This window comes from Gopherus flavomarginatus, chromosome 1, assembly GCF_025201925.1.
Source record: "Gopherus flavomarginatus isolate rGopFla2 chromosome 1, rGopFla2.mat.asm, whole genome shotgun sequence".
Classification (NCBI taxonomy): Eukaryota; Metazoa; Chordata; order Testudines; family Testudinidae; genus Gopherus; species Gopherus flavomarginatus.
The window spans coordinates 143311644-143329680 of NC_066617.1; the positions used below are offsets into that span (position 1 = coordinate 143311644).

Sequence of the window (18037 nt, forward strand, 5' to 3'; positions counted from 1 at the left end):
TCCTGTATTTTCCCCCATATTCTGGGCAGAGCATGTGCCACTATCCCCAGTTGCAGATTTTCTTAGGCAAATGTAGCTCCCTCCACATGTTACAGCTCACAGGGGTGCTACACAGCAGTTCGGGACAGGAAGTGAAGAAGAAAGCCAGCTCCAGTTACAATGGAAAGGGGGGACTGAGGTAAACTAAATACAGTTACTGTAGCTGGAATTTCCCATGCAGCCAAGGTTTAACACTCCACCTTTTATTAAACATGCTGTGAGGCTTTTCATGACAAGGGATCAGCTCCCCAGTTTTAGATTTCACCCAGAATATGTCACCTCCAAACCACAGTCCCCCCCACGCCACACTGGGGCACTGAGGTTAGTATTGACACAAAGGGAAACACACACCCCTTACTATAGCACAGCCCCCCTCCCGCCATGCTTGAGCACTGGGTTCAGTACTGGCACAGGGAGCAGAACAGCAAACCCTGCAGAACAGTGCTCCCTGGCACCAGCCCTAGGCATTGGGGGTCAGTGCTGACACAGCCAGAAGAGCACCTTCTCCTGAGTCATCCCCACCACGCCCTGCAGCCCAGCCCTTCCTGACACTGACCTTGGGCATCGGGGGCAGTGCTGACTCAGAGGGTAAAGTGCCCCCTTGTGAGTCACTCACACCACTCCCTGCAGCACGCAGGCTTATTTGTATTAGACTAGGCCTCCAATGACACTTTAAAGTAACAGCAGGCTGTCCCCTTCCACTCTGCTGGCTAGTTCCCAGCAGAAGGGTAGAATCAGCAGAGACACTGGTAGAAACTGTTTCTCTGTTGAATATGTTGCTTAAATTTCTCTAGCTGGCTTTATTTCCCCTTTTGCCTACAGAATGTCTCTCTTGGGCAGGTGACTATCAACTTCTAGCCTCTTGGCAGGGGGTTAGACTAGGTGACCCTTGCGGCCATTTCTAGCTCTATGGTTTGGTGATTCTAAGGTTTTCAGAAACACTCAAGTTCCATTTCCAGACATGACTGAGGCCTGGTCAGCACCTACTTTTACACCAGCATAAGTAGTTCAGTTCAGGGTGCAATTGTGTCACCTCAATAGTTTAGTTTAGCCTTAACCGCATTAGCTTTCAAGGATACTTAAGTACCTAAGGGCTTGTCTGCGGCCAAGAGTTGTACTGCCTTAACAATACCAATCTAGTTAAGGTGATACAACCCCCACCACCCCCAGGGTAGCACAGTTGTATCAGTATCATTTATGCCCTTTCCAACATGGGAATTGGGCTTACGGATATAAGCACCGTCTATTGCTCCAACTGGGGGTAGTTGTAGTGCTTTAACTACACCACTATAGCTAAAGCAGTGCAATCTGAGTATAAACAGGTACTAAGGAGTCCAAGCATCACTGACACATCAGTGGGAATTATGCAGGTTAGGTGCCTAGGCACTTTTTGGTAAACCCTGCTAGGTACCTATTTGTACCTTTAGGCACCTAAATACCTTTGAAAATCTGGCCCTAAATCACTTCTATCATTTAGGCTCCTGGTCAGTTAAGCATTTTGGCAATTACCCTTATTGGAGTCCACCACGATTTCAACAGCTTCCAACCCATCATCAACCTCAGCCTGGACCAATCTACACGGGAGGTCCACTTCCTAGACACCACAGTGCAAATAAGTGATGGTCACATTAACACCACCCTATACCGAAAACCTACCTACCGCTATGCCTATCTTCATGCCTCCAACTTCCATCCCGGCCACACCACACACCCACACCACACGATCCATTGTCTACAGCCAAACACTGAGGTACAACCGCATCTGCTCTAACCCCTCAGACAGAGACCAACACCTACAAAATCTCCACCAAGCATTCTCAAAACTACAATACCAGCACGAAGAAATAAGCAAACAGACCAACAGCGCCAGATGTGTACCCAGAAGCCTCCTACTGCAAGACAAACCCAAGAAAGAAACCAACAGGACTCCACTGGCCATCACATACAGTCCCCCAGCTAAAACCCCTCCAGCGCATCATCAGGGATCTACAACCCATCCTAGACAACAACCCCACACTTTCACAGGCCTTGGGTGGCAGGCTAGTCCTCACCCACAGGCAACCTGCCAACCTGAAACACATTCTCACCAGTAACTGCACACCGCACCATAGTAACTCTAGCTCAGGAACCAATCCATGCAACAAACCTCGATGCCAACTCTGCCCACATATCTACACCAGCGACACCATCACAGGACCTAACCAGATCAGCCATACCATCACTGGTTCATTCACCTGCACGTCCACCAATGTAATATATGCCATCATATGCCAGCAATGCCCCTCTGCTATGTACATCGGCCAAACTGGATAGTCGCTACGGAAAAGGATAAACGGACACAAATCAGATATTAGGACTGGCAATATACAAAAACCTGTAGGAGAACACTTCAACCTCCCTGGCCACACTATAGCAGACCTTAAGGTGGCCATCCTGCAGCAAAAAAACTTCAGGACCAGACTTCAAAGAGAAACTGCTGAGCTTCAGTTCATCTGCAAATTTGACACCATCAGCTCAGTATTAAACAAAGACTATGAATGGCTTGCCAACTACAAAACCAGTTTCTCCTCCCTTGGTTTTCACACTTCAACTGCTACAATCAGGGAGGATGAGGCCCTGTTCAACTAATCTCATTATCTCTAGCTTGCCTGCATATATATACCTGCCCCTGGAAACTTCCACTACATGCATCTGACGAAGTGGGTATTCACCCACGAAAGCTCATGCTCCAAAACGTCTGTTAGTCTATAAGGTGCCACAGGATTCTTTGCCACTTTTACAGATACAGACTAACACAGCTATCCCTCTGATACTTATTGGAGTCATCAGCTTGTTGGGAGATAGTGGGGAGGTGTGGCACTCGGTACCTCAAAGTAGCACTCTGGAACCCCTATAGTCACCACTGTGATATCATGGTATGTTCTGTACAAAGTATGCCTTGTGAGGTATCATTTTAATGATACCTGTTCAATATTAATATCCTCCTGGATTGGATGTGCTATCATTGTATGGGAAGTTATGAAGTGGTGTTATGTGTGTGTGTTACTGAAATATGTTGTGTGGTTGGGAAATGCCCACAGCTGGCCTTTCAGTAGGGACAAAAGAGCAGTTGTCATTGGCCAGAAAGGCATTGACGGCGGATCCAACAGAATCCCCTCTCCCAGAGGCTCCTTAGGGAGGTTACGTATGCAATGGGGACTGCCTGACCCCCAAGTCACCCCCTCTCCCCCCCACTCAACACATTTCAACACCTGGAAGATCCTCTGGAAGACAAAGACTTTGAACTGGGGAGATTGGTCCCAGGCTGGAAGGGAGTTCAGTCTGAATATTGAGAACTATGAATTGTCTTCCTCTTCTCATCCTTCAGAAATTCTATTCAGTGCAGGCCCAAGACCTTGTCCTGCACCAGAAAATTCGTGCCTGTAATTCACAGCCGATGCCGCACTACTGATGGCATCAACCACGGAAGCTGGGGTGGAACCAGGACTTGGGTATTTTTGCCCAGCCTGCCCAAAGCAGGATTAGATGACATAATGGGAAAAATGCCCAGCTACACTACAGTTACCACCAGCGGAGTTGAACCATTTACAAATTATAGGTCCTAGTTTTGCCCAGGTGTCACAAACTCTCCCACATCATCTTTCAGACCCCATGTTCGTGGTGGTAGCATTCCCTTCTCATTCAGCCAATGCAACGGCTCACCTCCCACCCAGCTTCTCTGTTCACTGCTATGGGCCTAGAAGCAGCTATTCCCAGCAGACCAAGTAAGCCTGCTGGTTCATTCTGCAGTACAAAATAAATATCGTACTTGGGAGATAACCAGATCAAATCAAAGACTCATAGTCAAGGGCCTAGCCTTAATCCTTCATCTGGAGAGAGCTGCTGTGTATAACATCATGTGTAGGAGGAGGTCTTAACAGCCAGCCCTTTGCTTAGGCGGGGTTAGAAGACAGCATTTGCAATGCAAGTTGTGGGAGAGGGGGAGTGGGAGGTGCTGACATAGGGTCACTGCACCAATAACCTAATGCCAGAACTAAACCCTCTTCACTGCAAACAGAGAAGAGGAGCTGTCTCCCTGTCCTGCTCATAATGCATGTGTGGGGGGCAGATTTATAGGATGTTATCAAGATGATGCAATTCAAACTGGTTCCCTTACTAGTTCCTCCATGCTGCTATACATGCAAAACCAAGATCAAAGCTACCAAAGCAGTAGGATCTCCTTTCCTCTTCCCTGCGCTCCTCCTCCTCACACATTCCCATATTGCTCTGTCCAATCCTTCTTTCTCCCCCTTTCTAGTACCTCCCCGCATTGTTACTTCCATGAGGATTTGACTCTGGTGAAAGGAGCTGCTGTACATAAGCCTGCATTTACCCACAGAACAGGCAGGACTACATTACCAGCCACCTCTGATACCATGCTTCACACCAAGACTAAGAGAAGGTCACTCCCCACATCGGCAGGGGTGCGTAGCCTCCAAGGCCAATCCTTAGCCTCTCTGCCATGTCTAACACTGGGAAAATAAGCATTTTGTGGTATGGGACATGTCTCCCCCCTGGTAACTGAAAGCCATCAAACACCTTTCAAATCAGCCACCATAGAAAACTGTTCCCAGCCGCTCCTATCTATACTGATCTGGGTTGAAGTTACTGGTGACCTAGACAGCACAGTCTCTAGCTCCCTCTAACAGTTACCAGAGCATTAACATAGCTGTTCATTTTCATTTCTACGTCAAGATTTTCAACACATATAACACGTTACTAGCCTTTCCCCTGAATATGTTCTAGGAGTGCAGAAGAACTCTCACACCATGAAGTTTGGCTGCTCAGTGCCAGAGGTTTATCGCTTCACTTTGTGGTACTGCTGCAGGAGCACAAGGGTAGTGGGTTTCAGTGAGAAATATTCCCCACAATGCCTTTCATCCTAAAGCACTTCAACTACTATATACTCCTGCCATTGGTTTAAGACAAACAAGAACAAATACTCTTACACACAACGCACAATTAGCCTGTGAAACTCATTGCCAGGGGACGCTGTGATGACCAAAGGCATAATCAGATTCAAAAGAGAACTTCATGAGTTCATGGAAGATAGGTCAGTCAATGCTTATTAGACAAGGTAGTGAGAGACACAACCCCATGCTTGGATGACCCCAAACTTCTGACAGCCAGAAGCCCTGTATGTGTGGCAGTGTGGGGAGGGGGGAAAAGGGGGCAGGGTATGAGGTGGATCACCCAACTGCCCTGCTCTGTACACTCCCCATAAAGCTCTGGTATTGTCCATTGTCAGAGACAGGATGCTGGACTTGATGAACCATTAGTGTGATGCAGTATGGTCAAGAGGGCAGCTGCCCCAGCACAAAATTCACTTCATTTAAGACACATGCGTCTGACGAAGTGGGTATTCACCCACAAAAGCTTATGCTCCTATTCTTCCGTTAGTCTATAAGGTGCCACAGGACTCTTTGTCGCTTCATTTAAGAGAGAGTTCATTTTCTCAATTTTTTCTTGTTTTTAATTACCATTATTGCACCGTACATTTTATGCTTTATATACATACATCTTTAATTTTTGCTTCTTCAGCTTTGTAAATACATAATATATTATCTCCAGAATACTAGCTAAGACATTACACAGAGGGAGAGGCTCCTGGTTAGTTGCTAATTGATGCTGTGAACTTCCTTAGTTTTGGAAACTGATATATAATTGAAATGACTGGACCTGCCACTGATATGGAAGATTTGAGCCAACAGCCAGGGCACATGGCCTGGGGTAGGGAACAGCAGGAGAGGAAGGGGTTAATGATTTACACTCATCCATGTAACAAATTCATAGGAGAAAGGGAAGCCTCGGAGACAGGAAGCTATATCAACAGTGAGATTCAGGAGCAAATATCAAGAGGGGAAAATACAGCTGGGGGTCAGGAATAGGTGGCTATTTAAAATCCATCCATCCAAACCAGCAGTCCGGTCCCCACCTCCAAAACTGGAACTGCAGCAGCTTTACAGAGACATGGCACTCCCACACGTCTCTCCAAAATAGCTTTTGCTCCCTAGAGATACTCCAAGTGCAATTGGCCTCTCAATGCCCTCAGGACTAGCGAGCCTGCAGAGAGGTAGTCTGCAATCGCAACAGCGGAGAAGAGAGAAAAAGGGTTGGAGACCAATTGGAAGTACAAAAGTGCCCAATTAGCAGCTCTCCTTTTAGAACTTTAGCCCTGCGATTTTAGAGGTGGAGGGCAGAAATTCAGTGAGCAAAGTTTTAGTGCTTCCAGGGTACATCTGAGGATAGACGTGTTGCCACTAGTTGAGTGTCACAAACAAGAAGACCCCTACTGCCTGCAAAGCCCATGTCTAGTGTTCTAGAAAGCAGATCCCAGCTACAGGAGGGTTGGGGAGACTGGCTGCTCTGCTAGGGACTCCACTGAAGCCCATATGGTGGAAGTGGGTAGGTGGCCAGGCTTCCCTGTAAAATGACCCAGATTAGCAAGTGGAGTTGCATGGCTACTTGGAAGCAGGGTAGGGGGGAAATGAAAAGCAAGAGGCTTTAAGAGCCTCCCCAACAGAACAAGGAATGAGGTACAAGACCCCGCTGCCTCAAGAGACTTTGTATGCCCTTAAGAAGGGCTTGAGGGACAGGGGGGTTCAGAGCACATTAAGTCATCATGGCAAATAAATCCCACAAGTGGAAAATTATACGGGGGGGGGGCACAAGGAGAGAGCATCCATTTCCAAAATGGCCTAGCTGTCATAGCTCATATGTCATGACCCTAATCAGGGTTCAGCCAGCTTCCCACCTGCTATCAATCCCTCCCCAAACAGATTGGGTGTGGGGGGGTGTCCTATGGGATCTGTCCCTTTCCCACCCTCCCTCAGTGCAGCCTGAGCTATCTGTGGGCGCAGGGAAACTGTTGTAATGCAAGTGATTTCGGCACAGCATTGCCAGATGCAGGTGTCTCACCAGGACATATCCCAGCTGAGGCTAGGGAGATGAAGTGCTGATGGAGGTGGGATAATCCAGTCGCTAACCAGCCACACCACTAGCATGGCTGTTCAATTATAAAAACAGGCGTTTTTACATACTTCCAGTTAAAACAGCTCAATGGCATGTTGAGATCTCAGTGGCGGAGGAGGGAAACAGGAGAGTGCTTTGGGAGGGCAGGGAGGGAAGCAGCACCAGGATCAGCTTCTAAAAAGAACAAACCAAGAAGAGAAAGTCATGATCATGAAGTGTCAGGTCTGTGGCCCAGAGGCAGGTTGGTCTATAAATGGACCTGTGTCTCCTCCCGCAAAGCCACAGGGAACACCCATCACAGGGAAGATCTGCATATCAGACCAAGGAGAGAGGACAAGAGAGTGGTTATGGCTCAGCCTGGACAGACATGCCATGATTAAGGATTAATGCACAAGATCCTGTTCCATGGGAGAGAGAAGGCAGACTGCTCCAATCTCCTAGCTGTTCCTATGTTAGGGTCATAGCTAACCCATCAATACAAACTAGTGCCCCAAACAAGGCTGCATGAAACCCTAACAGCCCTCAGCCCTGCAAGCCAAGCTGTAGTGATCTGGATCTTTACTGTAGAATACCTGTGAAAGGCTTTTAACAGTAGGAGGGAGCTGGCCCTTGCCAGAGGGAGAGCTTAAGAACACAAAAGCCTCTGACAACTTCAAACCCTCCTCATGGGCCTCACATTACGGATTCTTGATTTCCCTGTACAGCTCAGAAACAATAGGATGCACCTCTCAATAGCCAGGTGGATAGAGAAGATACAACTCCCTTCATCTCCCTAGCTATCACATGGTGGAATTTTGAGATGGTTCCCTCAGGGTTTGGCAGTTTCACTGTGAGATCAAAAAAAATCAGTCTCAATTGAAGTGGAAACTTTAGAAGGAAAGATTGTCCAGGATTTTTGATTGAAGTCTTGAGAGGTTTGGAACCCTCTGATCCCACTTGATGCCCCTACAGCCTCTTGGTCATTGGTCTGTTCCCACTCCACTGCCTTTGCCATTCAGAATTGGACCCAGTTGGACTGCTGAGGACCCTGATTGGGAACAGCGCTGAAAGGACAAAAGGACTGTTAGAGGGTACAGCTCCAGTCTTGGGATTGCTGTCCCACCTATACAGCTCTGCCAATGCCTCTCAGACCTCCCCTGCAGCCCCCCTGCTTTTCCAGTACTGAGCTCCCCACAGAGCCCAGCCAATGCCCCTCAGACCTGCCCTGCAGCCCGCCTCCCCTCACAGCCCTGCCAATGCCTTGCAGACCTGCCCTGCAGTCCCCCTGCTATTCCGGTGCTGGGCTTCCCACACAGCCCTGCCAATGCTCCTCAGTCCTGCCCTGTAGTGCTCCCTTTCTTCTCATGTAGTCTGTCTTCTGTCTCCTTCCCTGCTAGTTACCTGGATGCAGTGCTGAAGTCTCCCCAGAGGTCTGTGTTGGCTGGAACAGCAGCAAGTGCTGGTGCCTTAGAGATGGATGCAGGAGAGTCCAAATCTAACAGGATATCTGAGGGCAGGAAGAAATACATACATACCCAGAATTGTCGATACACAGACTCACAGTGTTTAAATACCATTATCCTATAGGATATTTCCTCCCTGCAAGGTCACTGCTATTGAAATACATTGATCACCTGTAGAGACAACCCTGCCTTCAGAAGAAGTGACGGTTAGGTTCCAGGGCTGTATTACTAGCTATTCTTGCTGGGTCTCCACCATGCTTCCAGCTATGTTTTGCTGCAACTACCTCAGGGATGCGTGCCATCCTCGTGACCCAATTCAATACTTTCCCACCATTACAACTAGCAGCCTCATCATTTGCGTCATGAACACTAGCTCCAAAAAGACAGAGGACTGAGACCACCAATTCATTTCACACAAGCCACTGAACAGACAGGAACTACTTTACATTAGTACTGATCAGGGCTGAACGCAAATGAGTGACCAAATGCGCAACTGATAGGCTTGAGAGATTCACAGATTTCAAGGTCAGAATGGAGCACAGGCCACAGAACTTCCCCAAAATAATTCCAGTTTGAACTAGAATAAGTTGTCCTGTGCTGGTGACCCCTCCCATCCATACTAAGCACTTACCAGCATTGCCCATGTTGCTGGATTTCAGCACTGGTGGCGGCGTCACATGGTTGGAAATGGCTGTTGAAGATGGGGGAGGGATTGGAGGGGCTGTGATTTTGCCACCTGGAGGAGGTGGGAGCAGGTTCAGCCCCCCCAATCCAGCTGCACGTGGTTTGGGTGCCCCTCCTTTCTTTGTTGGCATGTTCTGTAAAGACACCGAAATGGATTTGAAGAGGATTCTCTAGTGGAATACAGCTGTGAGCCTGGAGATGGCACCTGGCTCAGAGTTGGCTAGGCTGGGGAGATCCTTACCCCAATGTTTAGTTTGATGGTCTGTCCTTCCTTGAACCCTAGGTCCAGTTTGGGGCGTGTGACAGTTTCCTGTGACTCCTTGGAGATTTCAGTCTCCTGTTTCACCCATCTGGATTCAAGGAAGGAAGAAAAGGAGAAGCAGCTGAGAGCCCTTGATGAATGGGGGCCTCAAAGGGATCATGGGACATTTTCTACTGGGGACACATTGTCTGGCTTTATTACCAGTACTGCCTTGCAGTGTCAGCACTAGAGACAGGCAGCAGAAAGTTCAAGCTACATGTCCCCAGAAGGACAGTCCCTTTAACACTACAGTACATCCCAACCACCCCATTCCTGCCCTGCAGTGGCACCAATTGGGAGACCGCCATGTCAGAGGCAAAAACAACTCTGCGACCCAGGTTAACTTTGAGCCCATACCTTGGCTGACAGTGTCAACTGCCACTGCTGAAACTGCACAGCTGGGCTGCACCAGGGCCCAAAGGAATCCTGCCCCCATGGTGCCATGGGTGAGCACCCACCACATGCTGCATACCGGCAGAGGAACAATGCCCTAAGGAAGATGGGACTCACTTGAAGTGATCCTGCAGGGAGACATTGAAGTCAAAGGCGTCACCCCGATCTGAGAAGCCGATGCCAATGAAAGCGCTTCGCCCTGGTGGGAAACAGATGTCAGCAGGAGAGGGGAAGTCTTGCAGATTCCTTATCAGCCCAAGGTATCAACCCACTCCTCGCCCAGATGTCGCATACCTTCACTTGTCAATCCACAGACCTGCTCAGCCTACTGCAATCCCCCGCAGCAGCCCCATCCATGGACAAACTGCCCAGCCACCTCACCATTCCAAACACACACCAGCACTGAAGAGGGCAGCTAGCATCCATGTAACTCAGTCAACAAGCTATGGCCAGATCTCCTTTGCCCTGGCCAGAAGGTACCTCATTTGTATTCGCCTTTCCATGGCACACTCCCTGCTGCACCACATAGCATCTTCCCTTTCTACTCACCATTCCCATCCTGAATTCGGAGAACAAAGTACCGGCTGGAATCTGTCACAGTCTCCACTGCAAGGCCAGGGAACTGGTCTATGGGAGCCTGAGCAAAGAGCTCCCCTGGAGGATAAAGGGCAGGGAGTTAAGGAAAGGAACCCCATGCATTCTTTCCCACAAAGAAAACTGCTATACTAAGCTATTAACTAAGGCGCCCCCGCTAGGGTGAGTCAGAGGTAGCAGTCATAAAACAATCTCACACCCTCACCCTGCCTTACCTGAAATTTTATCCTCTAGCTTTATGTATGCAATTTTGCCTTTTGACGTGACACGGAGACGCCCTGTCCAGTCCGGCTGGTCCAGTTTCCAGTCAGATGCCCTGGGTGGGGAAATGAACAGCAAGGTATGTTCACTGACAGCACCTCAGGCCTGCCCTGCAGCCTCTTCCTGTTCTGCACTTCCCACACAGCTCAGCTGATGCATCTCAGTTCTGCAGCACCCACTGCTCTCTTATTTCACATCTCTTCTGATATTAAGTACAAGTCTCAAACTCTCAAATTTCTCTCAGCTGTTATTAGCTCCACACAGGAGACTCTGATGGCCCATCTTTCTTTATTTACTCCCCTGTGCAGGCAGAAATAGAAATAACCCAGAGAAAGGCATCGAAAGTTGTTAGAGGTACAGACAAGGGAAAGGGAAAGGGTTCAGTCCAAGGAGATGTTCAGAGTACAAGGCTGCTGCATTGAAACAGGGAAGGCCTGTAAAAATGATTAATGGCCTAGAGAAGGAAACCACACTGTTATTGCTATTTACCCCATTCTGTTCCAGGAAAACAATGAGACACTCTGAAATTAAACAGAGTGTGTTTAAAATGGATTAAAAAGGAAGTTACACTTTCACACATCCAAGTACCATATCATTAACCACGGAACTCTCTGCTGCAGGATGTTACTTAAGCAAAGCAATTAAGGGATTTCAGAGACCAGATTATACATTTATATGACCGGGAATAGCATCTGCAGTGACGCTTGAGCTAAAAATTACTAGGGCTAGCAACACTTGCACTTCAAGGTGTAAGTCAGTCACACCAGTGACTTTGTAAGGATGGCATTGTAGAGTTTGATAATCATGTCCTGCAATTCCAGATGACATATGGTCCATCCATAGGCAAGGAGAAAGATTTGCTAACTGCTGGCCCAGCAAACTCATCCCGGGATTTGAGGGTCAAGATGAATTCCTTCTGGCTCATACATGACTATGAAGCGATGTTGTGTAAGGTAAGCTCAACTTTTACTTAAGCCCATTCACTCTTGATGTCTGCCAAAGTAGACAGGTGTAACTGAGGACATAAGTTAGCCCTGGAATTTGACTAAATATTTGATTTTTATAATCAAAACAATCAGTATAAAATCAGCTAGTCAATCCCCAAACCTCTGCAACATGGAAAGAATGTTTTCCATCCATAAAATGAAGAGCATGAGACTGATTTTGGTTCTGATTTTCGAAAAAGCTGAGCAACCACTACTCCAGCTGAAGCCACTGAAGTTGCAGATGCTCAACACCTCAAAGTCAGGCCCCAGTTGACTTGCTCAAGGCCAGAGGGGATCAGCGCAGGTACTAGTACCCAGAAGCATCTGCCCACCAACCCTCTGCTTATTCATGCAGAACAAGTCATGCTGACTCCAGTCAAATCTGTGACTGTGCAAGAGCCAGAACAGAATCCAGCTCACTCTTCTGTAGCTGTCCTGGATCTGCAGGGATAATGGAAGGTAAAAGGTATTTGTCACTGAAAAGAGCAGGTATTGTATGACTCAGAGCACACACAGGGAGCAGAACTGTTGAGTAAGGTGCCATTTTTATATAGAGTCATTTTTCCTTCCCTTGCAGTGTCAGAAAATCGAACACCACATTGCCTATGACACAAGCATTAGGAAGTGAAACCTACTGGCATTGGGACAGTGAAACTAACCAGTCAGATGGGGGAAAATAAACATCTACAAATAGCAAAGACATGTTGGCTTCGTTTGCATTTTCCTCATTTTAACAATCTGAGGGAGGGGGAGGAAGAAATAGCTTGGAGGATTCCCTCTCCCTACTCGTTTGCCTGCTGAAGACTGCCAGGCGGCAGGGCAACCGCTGGAGAGAAGGAGGCTCCATTTATCCAGAGAACAAGTGCAGCAAACACAGGGGCAGCACACGCGTCTCTCAAAGGCGCCCCAGCCCTGCCCAGGGAGAGCCCGCGGGGGCGGAAGGGGCGGGGGAGCTCACTTGCCCCAGCACTGCCAGTAGAGGGGCCTGCGCAGCCCACGTGTGGGGGGGGGGGCTGAGCGCCCCCAGACCGAGCGCCCCCTCCGTGCCCGCAGCCCAGTCTCCCCCCCGGGCTTTCGGAGCGCGGAGCCCCCGGGACGAGAGAAGCGCGGGACAGTCCCGCTGGGCGCCGGCGGGCAGGGCCCTGCCCCCGCGACGGGGGCCAGCAAGCGGGCCGGGGGCGGCGGGTGAAGCTGCCCCAGGGAGCGGGACGGGACACGCCGGCCCCGCTCACCCAGGGCACGGCAGGATGCGGCCCCGCTACCTGTATCCCCGGTTGGAGGCCCGCGGCGGGATGCGGTAGACGCTGACATCGGGCTTCACACACAGGATGGACTCGTACTCCGCCTCGGCCGCCGCCATCTCGGATCTGAGACCCCAGCGGGGGGAGCGAAGGGTCCTAGTAACAGGGTGCGCTTCCGACCGCCATTTTTGTTAAGGGCAAAGGCTGCTCGGTGTGAGATGGCGGCCATGTTGGAATCAGGCCCGTTGAAGTTGTGGCGAGAGCCATTTTGGGTCCTGGCAGCTTTACACCGGCAGAGGGCAGCCATATTGCCAGTCGGTCGCGTCAAGCCGTGACGGACGCTATTTTGGATCCTGGCAGCTTGGTCGCCCCTTTGCGTGGCCATGGTGGAAGCGGGCTGATGAAGCTATGGAGGTCGCCATATTTAATCCTGGCACCTTCTCGGTTTTTCGTCTTCTGCTCCATTTTGGAAACGGGCAGCGTGGAGCAACCACAGGAGGCCATCTTGGTTCCTGGCAGAATGGGCCGTGGCCCTGTGGTTCTACAGCGGGGCCTCCCAAGTGTGATGGCGGTGGCTGGTGCTGGCTGGGGGGCGGGGCTAAAGGGCCCTGTGAGATTTAAGGGGGCCGGTGTTGAGGTGGGGTGTGTGGATAGACTAGGGATACAGGGCAGCATGGGGGGGATCTGGTTTGGGGTGCAGGGCAGCATGGGGACATGTGTCAAGGCTGTGGTGGTTCAGGAGGGAGGCTGAGCTGCCAGTGCCCTAACATGGCATGGGCAGCTGGCTCCCACAGGGCATCAGCCGTTCCTTGCCCCACTGCCCCGGGAAGGGCTAATATGAGCACTGCTAAACCATGGACATACAGGCAAGAAGAGCGCAGCGCCACCACTGCTGACCCAAGCGTTCCAAAAATCGAGTCAGGCCCCAGAAATCAGGAGATTTTTCTATTTTAAAATTATCCTTATGGGATTCTTTGCTGGTTTCTGAACGGTTAACATGCACTGGTCTCCCGTTTCCAAGCTTTTCTCTGTAACCGCAAGGGCTAGAAACGGTTGTTTTAAATTAAAGCTGGAATTCTTCTGTAATCACATTAATCTAGGAGCTGAGTCTTTTAAGAAAAACACCAAGTACTACAAGATTCATGATAAAAATTGTAAGATATGGCAACATTGACCAATCACAAAGTACCTGAGGGGAAATGGCCCACTTCCCCTCCTTGCCACCTGTCACTGTGATGAAGACGATGCACCCCAAAATGAACAAATCCAAACCATTCCTGCCACACAAATCTCTGCTAAAAAAATTACCCCAATACCTCCATACAATGTAACCAACCGCTTGCTGCATGTCATACTACAATATGCCAATAAGGGGCAACTAAATATACAAACAAGCCAAATGAATATGCAAGTGAGGAACACTTGACTATGCAAAGGAGCCATCTTGGTTTCTTTTCAGGGTTTGTTTTCAGGGTTCTCTGAAAGGCCAGGTGGCCTTCTGAACAACTTCCACAGACCCAGCTCTTGGGAACATCCCCTACAAAGTACTGAGTGGCACCCAGAGGGAGGCGATCTCTGCAGCTCTGTGCCACAGAAACCCAACTGATCATGGCTTCCTGGTCTTATCATTCCCATCCTGGGCAGCAGACAGAATTGCCGGCTAACTCCATGCTGAAGTCAGCCCTGGGATTCCCAACTTCTCTTGAGAATGCTCAATGATGACCATCTCCACTTAAAAAAAAAAACAACAAAAAAAAACCAGTACCCCCCACCGTCCCTCAAATCCGAGATTGTCCGTCTTCCCGACAAAGAACCAATTGGTTTATCTCAACAGCAAATTATATAGCGATGCCAAATTATCTCCCCCACCCTTGGCATTTTGAGTCCCCATAGTGGTTTGCTTCAAACTTGGTTCCCCTCACCGATAAACGGGCTAGGGGCTTACAAAACAGAAAGAGAAAACAAGAGGTTTGACAGAACAGAGCCGCGCTAGAAACGGGGAGAGCCAGGGGACACAGCTAGGGGAAGGGCAGCTTAACACCCTTCCTGCTTCAACAGCTCTTCTTCCTTCTTTGCAAGTGATCACACAGAGTCTGGATTTTGGTATGTGCCAGCCCTTCACTCTCTCTCTCCAGCTGACCTGTAAGGGGGTCTGACTCATCCTCCCCATTCCTCTCTTTGGCTGTGCAGTTTAAATATCTGACCCACACCTCCTGTCCTGTAATCTGTGCTTCTGAAACATAACTGTGAAGCCTCATACCCCTTCAACTGGGGCGGGCGGGGAGGGAGGGAGAACTCCAATCTCTTACCTACAAGTCCCCAAATCTCCCTCAGCTTTGAGCAGTGGCTGCTTCTTTCCATCCTTGGTTTGCTCCCCAAATGGGAACCACTGACCGGGTATTTATGCAGATAAGACTCCCTTTGCTTGCATCCTTACACCAGAGGCAAGGAGAGTCTCCAAAGAAATTAATAGGGGGAAATAACTAACCGAACAAGAACTGAGAGGGTAAGGGGAATGCTTCCTAATTTGCAGGTGTCTTCTTTGGAGATGCAAATAAAAGCCTTGCTGCATATTTGTAGGGAAGATGATGGGGTGTGGGGGGGAAATGGTGACGTTAAAAGCCCCGGGGAATGCTATTTGATGTGCTGTACCCGATCCCCCCAATGCTGGTGCAAAATACACCTGCTGAGCTTCCCCTACTTGACAGGTGGGCTTCACATTCCCAGAGACTGCAAAAGTCAGCACAGAAAACAGGTCAGGTTCCCTCTGATCTCCTTACAAATGGCAGTGTTCTCTGAATCCCAAATGCATCTGTGCTTGAAATTCTCCTTTTTCTGCACTGAGGGCCTCCCTCTCCCAGCTCGGCCCAAATCCCAGCTGTATCTCACCCCCCGCACCTTTCTTTATCCTCAGGGTCTTCCCTCCTCCTCTTACCGTCCCTTGCTGATGTGAGAATAGGGTGACCAGACAGCAAGTGTGAAAAATCAGGACGGGTGGGGGGGTAATAGGAGCCTATATAAGAAAAAGACCCGAAATCAGGACTGCCCCTATAAAATCGGGACATCTGCTCACTCTATGTGAGAATGATCACAAAGCTAAAATCAACCCTCCAATGTCGCTTTGAGCCCCTGACCTTTACAACTTACGAAACAACATAATTACAGGCTCCCAGGGTCCACTAGGCTCTCTCACTCCAGTAGCCAATACAACAGATTCACTGGCAAAGAGGGATTGTTATCCATGAAAGGAGGGAGGCAGAGAAAGATACCCATGAGGTTTCAGCCTTCCAAGGTCTTGTCATGGCACCAGGGAGCCATCTCTCCACCCTCTGCCCCAGGCAGGGCACCACGCAATGTGAGGGAGCCGATCTGATGTGTCCGAGGCCAGTGGGGGAGGGCCATGCTTGATTACTGATAATAATAATAATTAATAATTACTAATTAACAAAAGACAAAAAGAAGGTAAAACAGGACACAAGAAAGGATTATCTTTGGCAGCATCTTGCGGTGTCTTATCTGGTGCAGAGAGAGAATATATATCTACACACAGGGAGGCATGGGCAGCTGGACCTGCGACCTTTCATCCCATGCCCCCCTTCCCTCCCAGGTCCCTCACAAGGGACAGGCTCTCGAGCCTGTAACACACTAGGTGATTGAGTCCCAGTCAAAATCGTCAGGGATTTCCTCATTGGGGCCTGGAGGAGGGACTGGAGGCTGGGGGACCAGATGGTGAGCTGAGTGGAGGGGGAGGAGGGAGAGAAGGGGAAATAGATGGTTAGAGGAGAAGTCAAGCTCTGTCCTACTGGGTTCTTGGGAACAATAAAAGGGGAAGGACTCAGGTGTTGTGAACTTCCCCAAAGCAGTGACCTGCCGGCACACATTCCCCCTCAGGCAGCACACGTTGCCACCCCAAGACAGTGTCCTATCAGTGTCCAGATTGGGAGCAGGGGGTCAGGTGGTCTAAGAGTAACTGCGGCAATGGGAGCTTCCCCATGAGCTGCCCTCAATGCTGTTCAGCATCTAACTAAGGCCTAACGAGTCTGTCAACATGAGCTCCCTCACAGCAGTGCCCAGTGAGCACCCAGCTATGGGAAAGGGGTGGGAATGGGAACAAGATGGGGGAGTGAGAGGAGTCGGGCAACAGAATTTGCTCTCACCAGTGCTGTGCCAGTGTCCTGCTGGGGGACCTCCTGCAGTCTAGGCTCCCTTAGCCCCACTCCAGCTCTCTGACAGCAGAGGGGAAAGGCCCTGCCAGCATGTGCTGCTGGACGGCTGAGATAGCTGGGGTGGGAGTCATATTACATGTCTTCATTTCACCCCTTACCTGGGCGATTAAACCCTGGATTGTCCTGGGTGGAAATCTGGTACATAGGAGATGGCCCGGAGAAGAGATGAGAAGGCTGAGGCTGACCATAAGTGTTCACTGCCAAAGGAAAGGGAAAAGACCATGAGTGATCCCCTCACCCAGCTTGCCTGGCACTGACTGGGCTTCGCAGCTCAGCCGCAGAACAGACTGACTGACGCACACCAGGGAGAATCAGGAAGTGTTCAATGGACAGGCCTGACAATGCGTTACAGCTCACCCACGGTACCGAAACGATATTGTTATTCTACTGGGTTAAAGTGGGGAATTTTTTCCCATCGCCCCCTCCCTCGACATGGCCCAAGTCGGGTGAAAATCAAGCTGCGGCAAGGCCATGATCTCTCCGCGCTGCCCTTATCAGCTCCTCATAGAGCATTATCCAAACCATTCCTGCCCCACCAATCTCTGCTACAAAAATCACCCCAACACTTCATTACAATGTGATTAACAGCTGCTTCTCATAATGCAATCCTACTCTTCCTCAACCCCGCCCTTAGTCAGGGCTCAGCTAATGCTCCTCAGTCCTTCCCTGCAACCCCCCTGCTATTCCAGTCCTGGACTCCCCACACAGCTCTGCCAATGCCCCTCAGTCCTGCCTGTAGCACCGTTGTTTCTTCATGACTGGCCCCCTAACATATAAGGAAATGAAGTGTTCAAATCCATTTCCTCTGATTGCTTCAGAACAGAAAACAACATCACTGAAAAAAGATGCAAATTCAGTT

At 49.6% G+C, this 18037-nt stretch overlaps 1 protein-coding gene across 3 annotated transcripts; it reads right to left on the reverse strand.

Annotated features, from left to right (window-relative positions):
* Positions 1-5528: 5528 nt before the first annotated feature.
* Positions 5529-13169, reverse strand: NECAP1 (NECAP endocytosis associated 1). Of its 3 annotated transcripts, XM_050966381.1 has the most exons (9): positions 12974-13169; positions 12132-12152; positions 10680-10780; positions 10420-10524; positions 9988-10069; positions 9418-9526; positions 9124-9310; positions 8431-8536; positions 5529-8093 (listed from the first exon to the last, which is right to left on the reverse strand). In XM_050966381.1, exons 1-9 carry the CDS (start codon positions 13069-13071, stop codon positions 8045-8047), a joined length of 858 nt encoding a protein of 285 aa, XP_050822338.1. In that variant the 5' UTR covers positions 13072-13169; the 3' UTR covers positions 5529-8044. The 3 variants fall into 3 exon arrangements, with proteins under 3 accessions (XP_050822338.1, XP_050822347.1, XP_050822356.1); XM_050966390.1 differs by lacking the exon at positions 12132-12152 and having other exon boundaries at positions 12974-13168; XM_050966399.1 differs by lacking the exons at positions 12132-12152; positions 12974-13169 and adding an exon at positions 11490-12113.
* Between the last annotated feature and the right edge of the window lie 4868 nt (positions 13170-18037).

Bases quoted from the DNA above. Each gene is read 5' to 3' on its own strand.
- NECAP1 (XM_050966381.1), bottom strand. From the start codon at position 13,071: ATGGCGGCGGCCGAGGCGGAGTACGAGTCCATCCTGTGTGTGAAGCCC. The intron at 9,527-9,987 runs GTGAGTCCCATC...CCTTGAATCCAG, and splicing joins TCCCTGCAGGATCACTTCAA to ATGGGTGAAACAGGAGACTG. The intron at 9,311-9,417 runs GTAAGGATCTCC...GTGTCTTTACAG, and splicing joins CCATCAAACTAAACATTGGG to AACATGCCAACAAAGAAAGG.